General features: G+C 40.7%; 2 protein-coding genes across 2 annotated transcripts in view; one reads left to right on the forward strand and one right to left on the reverse strand.

The window, feature by feature from the left end:
• LOC135081443 (nucleolar protein dao-5-like) overlaps nt 1-6,552 on the forward strand; it is a 190,512-nt gene extending 183,960 nt beyond the window's left edge. Inside the window, exon 4 of the mRNA XM_063976134.1 lies at nt 6,368-6,552. The gene's annotated coding sequence lies outside the window, so the exon portion shown is untranslated. The remainder of the gene's footprint in view (nt 1-6,367) is intronic.
• A 1,419-nt stretch (nt 6,553-7,971) lies between these two features.
• On the reverse strand, nt 7,972-11,392 carry LOC135081712 (transient receptor potential channel pyrexia-like). The gene has a single exon (XM_063976498.1). The coding sequence runs from the start codon at nt 11,358-11,360 to the stop codon at nt 8,412-8,414; it is 2,949 nt and encodes a 982-aa protein (XP_063832568.1). The 5' UTR covers nt 11,361-11,392; the 3' UTR covers nt 7,972-8,411.
• Between the last annotated feature and the right edge of the window lie 2,204 nt (nt 11,393-13,596).

Consider the following 13,596-nt stretch of genomic DNA (forward strand, 5'->3'; position numbering starts at 1 on the left):
GTTTACTAGCTTTCCGCCCGCGGCTTCGCCCGCGTGGAATTTTGTCTGTCACAGAAAAACTTTATCGCGCGCGTCCATGTTTCAAAAACCGGGATAAAAACTATCCTATGTTCTTTCCCGGGACTCAAACTATCTCTATGCCAAATTTCATCAAAATCGGTTGCGAGGTTTAAGCGGGAAAGCGTAACAGACAGACAGACAGACAGAGTTACTTTCGCATTTATAATATTAGTTGGGATTAGTTGGGATTTACGTGATTTGGAGTTATTATAAATAACCGGAGGTTGAGACACAAATTCCAAACAAGTGTTAAGATAGACGCACTTACAGTGATTCTGGGACAATTATGGCGAATTAAAGAAAATTGGAAGGATCAAACACAAAAAATCGGAATTATTTTTTACTTTATTATTCACCAAAGAATTCTCAGTATACAAAACTGCAGTTTCTACGATCCAGTTTGTGTATGATGGATGATACAGCAACGCTGACTCCAGGGAAGGTCTCGTTAGCGCAGAGATGTCCCCAGGATATTACTTCTATGAGAATGTTCTGGAAGTACAGAGGGCCACCGGAGTCTCCCTGGCAGGCGTCGCGACCTCCCACATCCAGGATTCCAGCACAGATCATGTTCTCGGTCACGATGTACCAAGGATCGTCGAGCATCTCGTAGCGTTCACGGCAAAGGTCATTGTTGATTGTGAAGACTTGCAAGTCCAAGAGCACTTCAGAGCCCGGCCGATAATACTGTTATTACCTACCTGTAATGAACAAAGATTTTGTTATTTTTCATTACCCTTAATAAACAATCCATTTTCTAAATATATAGGACAGTTGCACTAAGAACCCCACCTCCCCCCCTCCCGGATAAACCCCCTTACGTGATGGGACTGGGTACCGGTAAACCGGCGCCAAAAACCCAGTGCACGACAGGTTTCATCAACTCGTCGGGCAATTCGTACGTAACCCACAATTGAATGGGCAGGGGGCTGTCGGGATAATTTCCTGGGCCGGTGCAGGGGACATCTTTAAAAACCCCCCACAGGCGGAAGCTGGTGGGGTGTTTGCCCGGGCCCATTCATTGGAGGGCCGCTCTCGGTACTCCTCAGATCAGCAGAGCTTGAATAATTGAGTCAGACAAATAAGACTGCATTGACAGTTAACTTTCCCCCGGGACAAACTTGACCTTCAATCGTTGTGTTTTTATTGGCGGTCAAGCTGTAGATCCTGGCTACACAGGAGTTGCAGCGGTGGGAGTGATAAGGTGGGAATAGTCCCGTTTGATAAGACTCCTTCAAGATTTAGATCCGAACCCACTTGAAGTCCAATAGTCCAAACAGCTTGATCAGCAGCGCAGTGTTGAAACTGATCCCACTGATTAATGTTCGTCCGAAATAGACGTCATCACAGTCCCGCCCGCATACCTGCGCTAGCGCAGCGACATGCCAGCGATTAATACAACTAGATCATATTTGATGTTTGTGCGCACCTCACGCCAGTTACACTTTCGTGTGGGGAATTCAGGTTATTTGTATTTTGGTGGGCGATCCAATTTAACTGGTGGAACGACCCACCTGGAATTTAATGTTCGGGCAGAGGGTGCATTTCATCATTTTTGAAGCATAAGAATTAAGTTAACTTTTTACTTGATCTTGCCTTGGGGCAGGCCTTTGTCCAGCAGTGGACGTCATTTGGCTATATCGTCATTTGGAAAACTCTTAGGCTGGGTTGCACCATCTTACTTTAACTTTGACAAACGTCAAAAATATGTCAAAGTCCATACAAAAAGCACCAGTTATTGTTATTGTTCCGGTTCAAATAAAGTGGTGCAACTCAGCCTTAATCAATACCACCAAGATATAACTTCTGTAAAAGCGAAAGACAACACTATCAATTATACTTTACTCCTAGTTTTATTTGTAAAATGTGTTTTTAGCTGGGTAGGTACATTGAAAACCATCATAGTTTTTCAGTAGAGTCACTAACGCAATGAAGCACAAGTACGAGTAACGTCTCATATTCTAATTCTAGATCCTTATGGATAAAGCTTCACACTTATCTCGAAACTTGGGTTGACAGAGCCTGCTGCATACAACGCATGTTGTACCTCAATCTCATACATCACGAAGTATGATTAGCACGGTGTATTTGCATCAAAAACATACCTGGACGCTATATCTAAACCTAATGAGACTTTCGCTGCTACCTGACTTATTAGCCACTACATAAATAAACAGACTTTGGTAGAATTTAGGGTTGCCCTATGCCTGATCATCTACCCTGATGACATAAAACGGATTTAGCATGCTGAATGTTGATGATTCTGATTCTGATTCTGAAATGGCAATGGGCAGGGTTCTTAGCGCGAGGACCGGACGCTCGATGAGGTAGATTTCTTGAGCTTCGCTTATTGAAAGCGCAGCATTAAGAAGACTGTTTAGTAGACAGATATTCTTGGTACCTTGTGACGAGCTAGGTATTAATTGCGTACTTTAAACAAGCTGTTTTTTGGAAAACAATACAATTGCTTAGTCATGTCTTCTTTCCCATGATTGCCAAATAGCTACCTGCAATTTCGTTCATTCGTTTCAGACAAAGGCCTCCCCCAAGGATGTCCCCAAAGTATTGCAAGCAGTATTGGTTCCAATTAAAGTCACCTGCATTTTAAATGTTACCTCTAAGTACCTACCCTCTTCAAAGAATTGCCCTAAAATTCATAATGGCATTCAACATTACAGGTACGGCCAGAATCATGGAGCCGGCAGCCCTGGCCTGCAGACGTGCCGCATAACTGGTGAGCAATTACTCGTTATTCTCAAAATGGCTGCGCAGGCGCCATCCGGAATGCCTCAGGTATGTTTGAAACGTCTCTGGACTGGGACAAGTTCAGATTTTTTGAGTTTACCGCGCCATTCATGGGAATTATGAATGATGGTCAAGATGCTCACTGGATTAGCTATTATTTTGCCTTCAGCATAGTTCACAGTCTATAAATGCCTATTTCTTTAAATAGATTATCGTCCCAACTGAAGGATTAAGTGTGTCAAGCTCCCAGGCTCCCATAGCCCTCAGGAACTGGTTACCATCATCCGATTTATCGATGGTCCGTTCTTAGTTGCTTAGAAACTATCTTAGGCTGAGTTGCACCACCTAACTTTGACCGTAACTTTGACGATAACCGGTGTTTTTTTGTATGAAGTTTGACAGCTTTTTGACGTTTGTCAAAGTTAAAGTAGGATGGTGCAATCCAGCCTTAGTCTTTGACTCCTTTTTGGAATTACTCAGTTGTTGATTTCGTACTTCGATAAATAATAACATTTGATAAAAAGACACAATGCTCAGAAAAGGCTACAAATATTTTGCTTTACTTTTCTGCGTAAACCATTTCCCGTAATATTTTAGATCCAAGCGAACTAAACAAAGTTTCAAAATAACTACATAGTACGTACACAGATTCAGTTGTAAAATACCTAGTTGTGTGTCCACTCGTAAAGAGCCAGCTATTAATACCGGTACTGAATCGGTACCGCAAATAACGTACAGTTGACAGCACATCAACCTTTACATTTTTGTTGCAAAATAGCCTGTATTACAACGAGATAAGACGCCACTGTGTTTAGGTTGATGTGCTGTCGTCCGTGCAACGTCAGACGCCGGTTTTAGTTCTTGCACTCTCGGCCTAATATGTTGTTGACTATCAATAGATCAATGCGCCTCGGGTAAAGTGTCGTTCACACAGTCAATTATCGCTGTTAGGGAGTTGATGATTTTATAGAGTTAGGGCTTGTTCCCTGAGTGAGTTTTTTGCGCTGATAGTGGGAAAAATAAAATGAGTTTTTATGAGTTTTACTGGATCCCGCAAATCTGAATTACCGTGGGGACGAGCCCTTATGATGCCCTTGGTGGGACGTGTGTATAAGTGCCTTAGAATAGGGCCTATGTACTGAATAAGTAATTTGAATTTGAATTTATGACAAGTTTCTGAATGTAAATTCTTGTTCTTGATTGCCGTATTTTTACAGTGCGCTCAGGCACGACATTTATGAAGATTTTGATCAAGCGGTGCTGTAGGCACATTCTAAACTCTCTGACATTAAAAAATTGTAGTCCAATTCTACGTCAACATACTCAGATCTAGGAATGTACCTGCCGCACTCCTACCGGCGGTGCGTTTGATAAAAAGCGCGCTGCGCCCGCGCACGCTGCTCATAATTGCTGACAGAGTACAGGCGATGGCAGAATGAGGGTAGTATTATAAAATGTGAAATCACTTATTGTGTACTTCTACATCATACAGATGGAGATTAGCCACAAATTGTGCCTTCTCTAGACAAAGTTTTAGATTCTGATTCAAGAAATTTGCATGTTATGCCACTAAGAGCAGATTTTTCAATCGTCAGTATCTTTTAACTGAAGAATAAATTTGTCATTTTGGCATATTTTCCATAGTGAAACTGTCAATGTGCCAAATTTATTTTTCAGTTAAAAGTTATCCGACGATTGAAAAATCAGCGCTACATGTAAGTATGTAGTAACCAAACTGCCAACTGTGAAACGGCCTAGCCACATATTTTGACTCAGATGTACCTAGACTCACTCTAAGTGAAAATTAGAAGTTTGGCTCTACGAGTACATGAACTTTTCCAAGTTTCTTCCGAAAAACCGGTCATCGTCCAGTTCATGGTCGAGCTGTTATGATGCTTTAAAGGGCTGTCTGGCTGTCTTCTTCTTCCTCGGCCCCTCACTGATGAGGATCGCGACCACATTTAATAGTGTTCCTCCACAGACTGCGGTCATAAGCTGTGTGGACCGCACGATGCAGACTTCCGCCCACCGTCTTCCTCACCGCGTCTGACTCGTCGGCTAAAAGGCTGACGACGTAGAAAAAGAAAATATTCCTGTAATTTTTCTCGTTAAGAGTACTCTGTACAGCAAGGTCACAGCAATGCGGGATCGCGGCGTAATCGCTGCGCTCGCGCCGCTTTACTTCGCCGGTTCCGGAACGCCAATCGCCTCTAATCATTGTTTAACTCATTCCTCGAATTTTAAACGAAAAAACGGTTAAACAAGTCATTGGATGGCGATCAAAATACGCGGCCAGTTGAACTATTTGATAGTTTTTGTACCCTATAGTTAGAGCAGCTAATGTTCGCTGACGGAAATGAAAAGGACAGTGGCTTTGAATTCCCGTGCCTCATAAAATAGTTAGTTACCTGGATTGAAATCTTCTAAATCCAGTGTTTAAATTTAATGTCAAAAAAGGTGATCTTGGACCTGCAGCAGTGATGTTCTTGATACGGCAATTGCCGTAATATACGGCATTCAGGCATCTTAGGCACCATAAATACGGTATACGGCAGCTCTTTCATTACCGTATCAAAATATACGGCAATTGATTAATGTAGAGTTTTATGAGTTTTTAAAAGTGAAGAATAAAATAAGTAAGTTTAAAAGTAGTTTACGTATCTACTTATAGTACATAATACATCAACATTTTTTTTTTAATTTTAACCTTCTAAGTAAGCATGTTGTACAATACGGCAATTTTTCTAAGTTTTCCTTAAAAATCCGGCAATTTTAGAATTAGAATACGGCAACCCTAAATTTGTCAGGAACAACACTGACCTGCAGCAATTTTGTGTCACACCAGTGGGCTGAGTGTGAGTTTACATCAAACGCGCTCACTAGTCCCTCATACATTAAATGTCATTTTTTGACGCGCTCACTAGTGAGTGCGTGTGATGGAAACTCACACTGAGCCCTCAGTTTACTTAATTTACAAAGTAAGCGAAGCTTTTACTATGCAGCTCAATAACGAACGCATACCTACATAATATAATATTATAATACATAATAAATATCAATACAACAGTTACACATACCTACTTAGTAAAATGCCCTAGATTACATCTCGTGTTCATCGCATCAACATCGCCCCCGGTAGCATTCGGCGTGGTACATGATCTTTCATCTCCGAAATGTTAATTGAACCTATTGCTAAACAGATCAATTAGCTACATTGTAACCGATTGTGCGCGTGCGACGCGCGACGTTCGTCGGCGCAGATTGATGCGCGCTCTGTCATGGATCGTCTAATAAATACATCATTAAATACGTCTAGCTACACTCGTACTTATTTTGATAGGCTTTCTCCAAGTCTATAACATTCTAAGTATCGTAACAAAAATATGGATCAGTCCGATTTCTATGACGAAATAGGATTTCTTAAGTCACGAGTGTTTTCCAAGATCTCAGAAAAATTTGGAACCTGCGTAGCTACCTTTCATGATCGTCATAGCTTGACTGAGATCCCAGAGTTAACGAGCTGTTAAATTGCGACTCTCCCTTATATTTTGCTGGGCAATAGCAGGCCTGTTCATCTCCGCAAGTTTACATCGAAAACAAAACACGCACGATGGCCCACCTACAGGATACTATTCGACAAGGCCTCACATACGAGCGAACATTGACTCACGCACGCGTATTCTTGTGTATGATGGAAGAAAATAAAGAAAATGGTGTACTAAATACCTACTGTGCAGTATTTAACTGCCTAAATAGTAATAAAAACACAGAATGTTTTAAGTTGCCTCAAGACACTGAGAGGTAAATAAGTAGTTAATATTATTCGTGATAATTCATGGTAAATCATGTATTTCCTCGCCATTTTCCGCAGTTTGGCACTTCACGTCACATCATTTTACCGAAGTCAGCCCTATAGCTTCGGCGCAGTGCCGATCACTGACGTTTGTCAACAAAATGATGCTTGACTCTTGAGACAGGCTAAATTACACCATATTGTTAATGACATTGAGCATACAATTTTTTAAATACCTTCGCGAAGTAAAACTTCTGTACGTAGTACTTATTATTATTCTGTGGCAATAGGGACTTTGACACGTCATCTGGTTACGAATTCAATTGGTTTCAAAGCTACCTTTTGGTAGCCAACTAAAAACTAACTTAATTTATAAACCATCATCATCATTTCAGCCACAGGACGTTCACTGCTGAACATAGGCCTCACCCAATGACTTCCACATCGATCGGCTGGTAGCGGCTTGCACCCAGTGCCTTCCTGCTACCTTTATGAGGTCGTCGGTCCACCTTGTGGGTGGACGTACCACCCTGCGATAATTTAAATAGTGTCTTGAAATTATTGGTTATTGGGGCGGGCGCAAACCGCCCATGTCGCACAGCATCCGGATTCCGCGCACTTGGCCGAACTTGACACGGTTGCGGTTTGGTAAAATATGTCACTGTGCACTCATGCTTGCTAAGTATTTAGCACATGTGAGCTTGTCTTTATCATTAGGTGGCAGTTCACTTGATGACAAAGACTCAGGCCCGTATTCCAGAACGCTTCATAAATTCCACTCAGATTCAAGTATTGAGGGTTTACTAAAACCCTAGCCAACTATGGTTGAATTTAAAAATTTAGGCAATCACAGAACAATCATGAATCGAGTTTTGAGCATTGTTTGTAAAAAATGCTCATAAAATAAAAACTGTTCAACAAAATCAAATTAAATTTTTATGGGACCAAATGGCAACTATTCCGCATCGATGAAAACAAGAATCACGTAAATCGGCTCAGAAATCACGGCGTAATCGATGTACATCTTAGATAGAAAAAAAAAATACCAACCGAATTGAGAACCTCCTCCTTTTGTTAAATTCGGTTAAAGAGTACTTATTCTGTTCTATATGGAAGTTAGAGTCTACGGTCTTGAAGGTTAGTCAATTCATTATCACTACATAGTATAAAAAAGTCGCTTCGCTGTCTGTCTGTCTCTTTGTATGCTTAAATCTTCAAAACTACGCAAAGGATTTTGATGCGGTTTTTGTAATAGATAGTGATTCAAAAGGAAGGTTTATAACTATTTTAGCACCCGTGCAAAGCCGGAGCGGGTCGCTAGTTTTGACATAATATGATCTTAAAATCATTGTGGTTTAAAAATAATACATAAGTTTTGTAAAATATAGTTTTATTAATAAATGCTTACATCGCTCCCCTCTATTCAACGTGAGCTGACTACCTGCGTCAGAACTTGTAAACATAACAATCTTTTTCTTAAAGTACCAACTATAATTTCCGTATCACTAAAACAAACATACTTTTGGCATTAAATTGTATGTACAAAGATTTTATAGCAAATACCGCACAGCTAAAAGAGGATTTAAGCCAATCAAATAATTTAGAAATTCATGTTTTCAAGCAAATCTTACACAAGCAGTGTTAATCTTAACTTACATACGCATGAACATTTCTTATCATAATTGGTTAAAAATATTAGATTCGATATCATCAATTCGATTCAACATCACGTTTAGTCCTACCGGAAAACTAAATGAACTGCTTGAAATAAAATATACCCTGATTGACGAATAATCAACTTTTTTCAGTGCTTCTAGTTATTTGTATTAGAAATACTGGCATAGAAAAAGGGTGCTGGTGACTCAGCATATGCCGGGGTTGCTGCGTGAGGTGCCCTATAGGGAACAACATCGGTACTTTTTAACACGCTGTGCAGTAAATTCTGCTGATCTGACAAAAGTATATTTAAATGCCTCAATTCTTGATCGATCTTCTTCAAATTGAACGTCGTTTGGTCCATCTTCTCTTGCATTCCTCTTATCTCTATATTGAAATTAGGATCACTCGATTGATTTTCTTTGTTAAACTTTGACGAATACTTATTTTTATACAACATTTCCTTAACAGATCTGCCAGACTTCATCTTATTCAATTGCGCTAATTCATACGCCGCCATCATTATGTCAGTCGGCAATCGTTTCTCTCTTGGATTTAACGGTTTTACACTCAATATTACCTTGCCAGCTTCGGGAGACACTAAAGCAGTTCTATAAACGTATTTGTGAAGACATTTTGGTAGCCAAGCGCTAAACATACCCATTTCTACGAACAAAATCAGCTTGGTCTGTCTAACTAGTTTTGACAACCCTGCGGTCTTTCTTAGGCCTTGAATGTCGTGAACAGCGATACCGACAAGCAAATTCATCAAGATAATTGTGACAAACATAAGGAACAAGATGAATATTATTTGCGAAGACAATTCAAACACTAGAGGTGGGTCGTCTTGCAGTGGGTCGTTGATGAGAATATTTAAATTTAGCTCTCCCACCATCATTGATAGGGTACTTATGAAGCCCATCAAAGGGTTGGAAAACATTTCTTCATTTGGGAACACGACGCAGAAGCAAATTGTGAAACCTAACAACAGGCAAACGTAAGCCAAGAGAAGTTTTAAGAATTCAGTGAGAACCTTTTGATACATTGCTACGTAATCGCCAAACATTGGTAACTGACCCATCATAAGCATAAGATTAGTCCAAGCTCCGAGAACGGCGTATCCTCCAACATGATTCTGCCAGCTGTAGTCGTCATCGATATTGTAAAGCGAAAAAACAGAAAGCAACACAAACCATTCCATCAAATTTTCAAATGTCGTGAAGTACTGATAAATGCTAGAATATCCAGTAATACCAGTCAATTTACGGACTATCTCAAATGCTGTAATCCCCATTAACACCCATCGTTCAAACTCAATCGGATTATGTTTCAGCATTACTCCTAATAAAGACTGCTTCTGGCATAGCTCATTGGGTACCCCATATTTTTTTGAATATTTACCCTTGCACGTTTTCACCACAGCAGTAAGAACGTAAATTGATAAAAATGACACAAACAGGAAGCAAAAGATTAATCTCGCCAAATAAAACTTTCTTATCTTCCGCCACTTCATAAACAAAAACGCTGAGCATAGTGGATGCAATAATATGTCTTTTTGACCTTCGTCTATCAAACTGTTTAAATAAGTTATCTCCCTAGGATAAGAAAACTTTAACAATTTGCCAAAATCAAATTCAATTTGTACCTCTTCATTACCTTCCGATGAACGACTCAAAGATATACCACTGTCCAAATTATGACGTAGAATTGCCAGTGATTTAGGTGTCTTTCTAGCTATGACGCTCAAAGCTGTGTGACCTTTCTTCGATTTTGAAGTGACATCTCCGCCCAGAAATATTAAAGTTTCAACACATTGTGTCAAACTATCCATTGCAGCGAGGTGTAAAGGCGAGTATCCATATGCGTCTTTCTTATTTACTTGAGCTCCCCAACTTACAAGTATATCTATGATATCGCAAGCACGCTCTGAACGGCTTACCGCGGCGTGCAATGGTGTTCGTTTATCAAAATCTTCAATGTTAGGATCGGCATTTCCATCTCGTAATAGAATTTCCACGCATTCCAAACTTGAACAACGGGCAGCAAGATGAAGAGCTGTAAAACCTCTGTGATTTCTTGTATTTGCCTTTGCTCCCTCTGTTATTAACAATTCGACGCACTCAGCGTATCCTCTAGCAGCTGCCAAGTGCAAGGCTGTAGATTCTTTATCTCTTTGTTTAGTTACACCATTAACACTTATCTTAGTTTCTTTCAAAAGATATGATAAACAACGTTGAGCACCAAGCTCCGCTGCTAAATGTAAAGCATTCAAACCTCCTGATGTTGCATATCCAGGGTCGACTCCCCTTTCGATGAACAGCTCCATGCACTCCACAGCATCAGCTCGCACTGCACAGTGAACAAGGTTATCTTCACAGCCAGCCCTTTGCACAACGGCATGCAACGAAGCATCATGAGCAATTAACACTTCTGCCACTTCCAATGAATTCCCAAACGCTGCGCAATGTAAAGGCGTGAAATATTTAGGAGCATAATCAACATCAGCACCACGAGATATCAAGAAAACTGCAGCTCTTCCCGCACCACTAAATGCAGCTAAATGCAAAGCCGTCAACCCAGCCGGTTCTGAGCTGTGAATATCGGCACCCGCTTCCAAAATCATCGGCAGCAGCTCATCGCGAGTTAAAAAAGCTGCCCAAAGTAATGTTAGATTCACAACCACTTCAGGAGCTGAACTGATGTGTTCTGCGATATTGTCGGCCGTGATCAATCCACACTCGACGTCGTCAAAGAATCTTCCCGCTCCAAGGGCTAATGCGCGTTCACAGAGCCCCTTCCGTGCTGCTTCTTCTGTCAGTCGTGCGTCAGGGTCGGGTGCGAGGACATCAAAACTGTGATACATATTGGGAGCATCTTCGGCTGGCGGTGAGGGTCCGACGAAGAGGTATTCCTTTGTCTTGCCTGGCTCGCGTGCAGTTTCCAGTAAGTCGATGCTGCGTACATGTTTGTAGTTGTTAAGAGGAAATTCTTCAGGTTCGCGGTTTCTCGAGCTGAAACTCCTGGCCATACGCGGTCTCGTGGGCGTCGACGCGGGAGTCTGGAGCGGTTTTGGCCAGCCCATCTCTCGGTACCCAAAGTTGTCCATGGCTGGAGCGTGACTGATGGCTGAAGCATCTATCTGCTCGCTATCTTATCAGGTTTGTTTTAGCGCTTGGTCAAATAAGCCAACTATTTGACGTGATTTATGAAGCTGTTATTACGCGCAATTAGAAGGTAATTTGCATGTCAAGTGGTATTCTTATTCTGGGAATCAATTGTGATGTAACGTAGACTTAAGGTGCGGCCATACAGTGCGTCATAGTGTGGTATAATGGAGATCAGTTTATGATTTTTTTATAGTAAGAAATTACCGCAACTCATTCCTTAGTTAACTTTGTCACTGTCAGCAAAAACCGGAGTTCCAACGGTATTTTATACTTAATTATCATTGCCATTATTTCAGCCATTGGACGTTTACTACTAAACCACGGTAATACTATCTATACAGTATTCCAACTCGGCCATATTTTTGAAATAAAAGTCAACAGCCGCGCGGTACGTCACCGTATGACAACATGCGATAGGGCTGCCCACCTGCAGACCCTTTTTTCATTACATCTGCCTACTTACTTAGAATTTCTATCTAGTTTTGTGAATGTTTTTATTTTATTTTGACAAACAAAGTATTTCGTGAATAAAATAGGATAAAAATGCATCTTGTTTTGTGATTAGTAGATTTAATTAAAAAAAAAATATTATATTTGTGTTAAGATTTAGTAACAAATCGTAAAATGTATGTGCCTCGACTGAGGCCTACAAAATGCTTGATTATTATACAGGGTGTTCGGTAAATGGGTTTATAAGCCGACACTTGCGCATGTTAACATGTGCATATAAATACACTCAGCGGCACGGAATTTGGCCCAAGCCTAAACACCCAGATGTGAGGCCAAATAGGTGTTGTATACCTAATTTTCGTGTGACATGTTAACAGAACATTTGTTTTTGTTAATTTAAGAGGCTAGATTAATAAAAAAGTGCGTCTGTTTAACTTTTTTGACTCTAGAAACGCATTTCGTTGTTGGAGCGTAAAGATTACGGGTAAGTTTAAATTCGATATTAAATGTTGTAAGGGTTTGGTGTTTTGTTTTTAAATTAATCTTAAGGTTATTCTCAATTCCATAATTTGAGAATAATGCCCAATACCCCAGCTCAAGTTGCTCAAATAGTGTTGCTTAGAAGTCAAGTGCGTATGCAGCGGGAGATGGCTGAAACTTTCAATTTATGGCGTACAAACTTAAGATACACGTTAAAAAGGCATGACCAGACCGCCATTTACACAAGAAGACCAAGAAGTAAGGAATTAAGGTGTATGTCAGCGGGCGATGACCCGATTATCGTGCTTGTAATATCAAGAAATCCGGTTCTCACTACGTTTGAGATACGCCAGCGTTTAGAAACAGCAAGCCCAGTGAATATCAGTGAGCACACAATAAGAAGAAGGATGGAAGAACGTAACCTGCATACTCGAAGACCAGCTCGAGGACCAGAACTTCTCCGATACCATTGCGAAGTGCGACTTACGTTTTCTAGAGAACATGCAAATTGGACGTTAGACTAATGGAGTTAATCTCTTTATGAAAACTGTCTGTTCGCGTAGTAATTCTTCTCCGCACCTTCTCTATACACTTTCACGGCCGTCTGGAGCTCTTAAGGTGACTCTGCAATCATCGATCCATAGAACTTTACTCCATTAGCCTTGCGTCCAATTTGCATGTTCTCTAGAAAACGTCAGTCGCACTTCGCGAAGGTATCGGAGAAGTTCTGGTCCTCGAGCTGGTCTTCGAGTATGCAGGTTATGATCCTCCATCCTTCTTCTTATTGTGTGCTCACTGATATTCACTGGGCTTGCTGTTTCTAAACGCTGGCGTATCTCAAACGTAGTGAGAACCGGATTTCTTGATATTGCAAGCACGATAATCGGGTCATCGCGCGCTGACATACACCTTAATTCCCCACTTCTTGGTCTTCTTGTGTAAATGGCGGTCTGGTCATGCCTTTTTAACGTGTATCTTAAGTTTGTACGCCATAAATTGAAAGTTTCAGCCATCTCCCGCTACATATGCACTTGACTTCTAAGCAACACTATTTGAGCAACTTGAGCTGGAGTAATGGGCATTATTCTCAAATTATGGAATTGAGAATAACCCTAAGATTAATTTAAAAACAAAAACAAACCACCAAACCCTTACAACATTTAATATCGAATTTTTAACTTACCCGTAATCTTTACGCTCCAACAACGAAATGCGTTTCTAGAGTCAAAAAAGTTAAACAGACGC

Source organism: Ostrinia nubilalis, chromosome 20 (genome assembly GCF_963855985.1).
Source record: "Ostrinia nubilalis chromosome 20, ilOstNubi1.1, whole genome shotgun sequence".
In the NCBI taxonomy this organism is placed as follows: Eukaryota; Metazoa; Arthropoda; class Insecta; order Lepidoptera; family Crambidae; genus Ostrinia; species Ostrinia nubilalis.

Bases quoted from the DNA above. Each gene is read 5' to 3' on its own strand.
- LOC135081712 (XM_063976498.1), bottom strand. From the start codon at position 11,360: ATGGACAACTTTGGGTACCGAGAGATGGGCTGGCCAAAACCGCTCCAG.